The sequence below is a fragment of the Trachemys scripta genome, chromosome 5 (assembly GCF_013100865.1).
Source record: "Trachemys scripta elegans isolate TJP31775 chromosome 5, CAS_Tse_1.0, whole genome shotgun sequence".
In the NCBI taxonomy this organism is placed as follows: domain Eukaryota; kingdom Metazoa; phylum Chordata; order Testudines; family Emydidae; genus Trachemys; species Trachemys scripta.
The window spans coordinates 139,792,534-139,796,364 of record NC_048302.1 but is presented as its reverse complement, the minus strand read 5'-3'; the positions used below and the strand labels follow the sequence as shown (position 1 = coordinate 139,796,364).

The 3,831-nt window shown below is 46.8% G+C and overlaps 1 protein-coding gene across 1 annotated transcript in view; it reads right to left on the bottom strand.

The window, feature by feature from the left end:
* Window positions 1-3,831, bottom strand: part of LOC117878454 (dedicator of cytokinesis protein 2-like) — a gene marked incomplete in the record, with an annotated part of 325,642 nt that overhangs the window by 61,949 nt on the left and 259,862 nt on the right. The window contains 1 exon segment of the mRNA XM_034772650.1: window positions 691-789. Within this exon segment, the coding sequence (XP_034628541.1) occupies window positions 691-789 (99 nt within the window).

Sequence of the window (3,831 nt, the reverse complement as noted above, 5' to 3'; positions counted from 1 at the left end):
GCCCCCGTCTCCTAGCAACGTCTGGGGGGGGCTGGCGCTGGGGGGCACTAGTGAGGGTGGAGGCGAGCGCAGAAAAGCACCAAGCCCCGCCCCCAGCTATTCAGCTTTGTGGCTCAGGCTCGGATTTGGCCAGGCCCATGTCCTGCCCCCACTGACACACCCGACACCACCCCTTAAGCCCCCCCTCTCTCCCCCGGGTGTCTGTCCCAGTCTCCTCCCTTCAAACCCCCCCCGCCTGCTCCGGCTCCGCAGCCCCTCATCCCATCCCGTCCCCTCTGCTGCAGAGCTGCTCCTAGAACTAATGCCCAAGCCCATGCCAGCTGGGGATGCTCTGGGAGCTGCTGGCCTTCGCCCCCCGAGGGCCCTACGTGACACCCTCCCATAGACGCACCAAGGCGAGCCTGGCCAGTGCCTCCCGCTGCAGCCTGGCTTGGGCTAGCTGTGTCCAGCTGGGCACTGCTTGTCTGCTCGTCCAGCCAGCCTGCCAGCTGGGCACTGCTCGTCTGGGTGTGGGAGACCCCTGCCCGAAGCCCATGGGAAGGGATGCGGAGCAGCTGGGGAGTGTCTGGGACAGTACGGGGGCAGGGGCTGTCCAGCCTGGGGGAGTGCTACGCCAGCACCACGACGGGCGACAGCCCCGAGAGCTGCCGGGTCGGGCCCTGGAGAGCACAGGCTGAGCGGGCGACTCACCATCAGGTCGGTCCGGGCTGAGAAGGCCTGGATGTAGGAGCTGTAATGGGCCTCGTCCATCTGGTTCAGGATGGCTGCCATGCAGGCCACGTAGTGACTCTGAGGAGAGACAGCCCCGGGGAGTTAAACTGGATATAAACAGGACATTAGGAAGTTTAGACTTGAAATTAGATGAAGGTTTCTAATCATTCGAGGAGTGAAGTTCTGGAACAGCCTTCCAAGGGGAGCAGTGGGGGCAAAAGACATATCTGGCTTCAAGACTAAGCTTGATAAGTTTATGGAGGGGATGATCTTGTCATAGAAATTTCTGTCCGTTCCAGCTGAGGAATAAGGAGAGACGGACACAGCTCGCCAAGCAAGGAGCCCCGGGAGGGGCGATCCCTTTATTTCAATTGCAATTGGGTTCGAGCCCATAAGTCAGCAAGAACCAAGAAAACACTTACACCAAAGCATTATATGCAGTTGCTTATGATAATCAGTCGCTCTATGATTGGCCAAAATTTGCCATCATTACCATACATAATTAGCAAGCTACATGTATTTGCCCCTCTTATGCTCAGTCTTCTCTTTTCCAGACAAAACAAACCTAATTTTTTCAATCTTCCCTCATAGTCATGTTCTCTAGACCTTTAATATTTTTTGTTGCTCTTCTCTGGATTCTCTCCAATTTGTCCACATCTTTCCTGACATGTGGCACCCAGAACTGGACACTATACTCCCAGTTGAGGCCTAATCAGCGCGGAGTAGAGCGGAAGAATGACTTCTCGTGTCTTGCTTACAACACGCCTGCTAATACATCCCAGAATGATGTTAGTTTTTTTTGCAACAGCATTACACTGTTCACTCATTTTTAGCTTGTCATCCACTATGACCCCAGATCCCTTTCCGCAGTACTCCTTCCTAGGTAGTCATTTCTAGGGCTGTCAATTAATCACAGTTAACTCAACTAAAAAAAATTAATCACGATTTAAAAAATTGTGATTAATCGCACTGTTAAACAATAGAATACCAACTAAAATTTATTAAATATTGTTGGATCTTTTTCTACATTTTTGAATATATTGATTTCTATTAAAACACAGAATACAAAGTGTACAGAGCTCACTTGATATTATTTTGTATTACAAATATTTGCATTTTAAAAATGATAAACAAAAGAAATAGTCAACCTTCTGCCGGTGGCATCTGACTCAGATGATGAAAATGAGCATGCATCAGTCTGCTTTGCTTTGGATTGTTATTGAGCAGAACCCATCATCACCATGGACACACGTCCCCTGGAATAGTGGTTGAAGCATGAAGGGACACATGAATCTTTAGCGGATCTGGCACGTAAATATCTTGCGACGCCAGCTACAACAGTACCATGAGAACGTCTGTTCTCACTTTCAGGTGACATTGTAAATAAGAAGAGGGCAGCATTATCTCCTGCAAATGTAAACAAACTTGTTTGTCTGCGCGATTGCCTGAAGTAGGACGGAATGGACTTGTAGGTTTTACATTGTTTTATTTTTGAATGCAGGTTTTTTTGTACATAATTCTACATTTGTAAGTTCAACTTTCATGATAAAGAGATTGCACTACAGTACGTGTATGAGGTGAACTGAAAAATACTATTTTTTTGTTTTTTACAGTGCAAATATTTGTAATTAAAAAAAATATAAAGTGAGCATTGTACACTTTGTATTTTGTGTTGTAATTGAAATTAATACATTTGAAAATGTAGAAAACATCCAAAAATATTTAAATAAATTGTATACTATTATTGTTTAACAGCGCGATTAATCGCATGATTAATCACAATTCATTTTTTTAATTGTGCAATTAATCACGATTACTTAACAGCCCTAGTCACTTCTCATTTTGTATGTGTGCAATTGATGGTTCCTTCCTGAGTGGAATACTTTGCTTTTGTCCTTATTGAATATCATCCTATGTACTTCAGACCATTTCTCCAGTTTGTCCAGATCATTTTGAATTGCAATCCTGTCCTCCAAAGCACTTGCAACCCCTCCCAGCTTGGTATCGTCCGCCAACTTTATAAGTGTACTCACTGTACCATTATTTAAATCATTGACGAAGATATTGAACAGAACTGATCCTGTCAGGACCCCACTCATTATGCCCTTCCAGCATGACTGTGAACCACTGATAACTACTCTCTGGGAGGGATTTTCTAACCAGTTTTGCACCCACCTTATAGTAGCTCCAGCTAGGTTGCATTTCCCTAGTTTGTTTATGAGAAGGTCATGCGACACTGTATCAAAAGCCTTACTAAAGTCAAGATATACCACGTCTACTGCTTCCCCCCATCTACAAGGCTTGTTACCCTGTCAAAGAAAGCTATCAAGTTGGTTTGACACGATTTGTTTTTGACATATCCAGGCTGACTGCTACTTATCACCTTATTATCTTGTAGATGTTTGCAAATTGATTGCTTAATTATTTGCTCCATTATCTTTCCAGGTACAGAAGTTAAGCTGACTGATCTGTAATTCCTCGGGTTGTCCTTATTTCCCTTTTTATAGATAGGCACTAGATTTGCCCTTTTCCAGTCTTCTGGAATCTCTCCCGTCTTCCATGACTTCTCAAAGATAATCGCTAATGGCTCAGATATCTCCTCAGTCAGCTCCTTGAGTGTTCTAGGATGCATTTCATCAGGCCCTGGGGGCTTGCAGGCATCTAATTTGTCTTAGGGCTGGTCTACACTGGCAATTTACAGCGCTGCACCTTTCTCACTCAGAGGTGTGAAAAAACACCCCCCTGAGCACAGCAAGTTGCAGTGCCAGTGTAGAGAGTGCCCCAGCGCTGGGAGCTGCGCCCCTCGTGGAGGTGGGGTTTTTAGGAGCGCTGGGAGAGCTGCACTGTGACCACACAAGCCATGTTAAAACAAATAAAAGGAAAAATGTCTTCACACAACACCAGTGGTGTAGCCAGGTGGAGGGAACAGGCGGAGCGATCAAAAAAAAAAGGAGCCACCCGCTGCGGCGCTTTTACTCACCCAGCGGCGCTCCGGGTCTTCAGCGGCACTTCGGCGGCGGGCCCTTCACTCGCTCCAGGTGTCTTCGGCGGCACTGAAGGACCCACTGCCAAAATGCCGCCGAAGACCCGGAGCGAGTGAAGGGCCCGCCGCCCAAATGC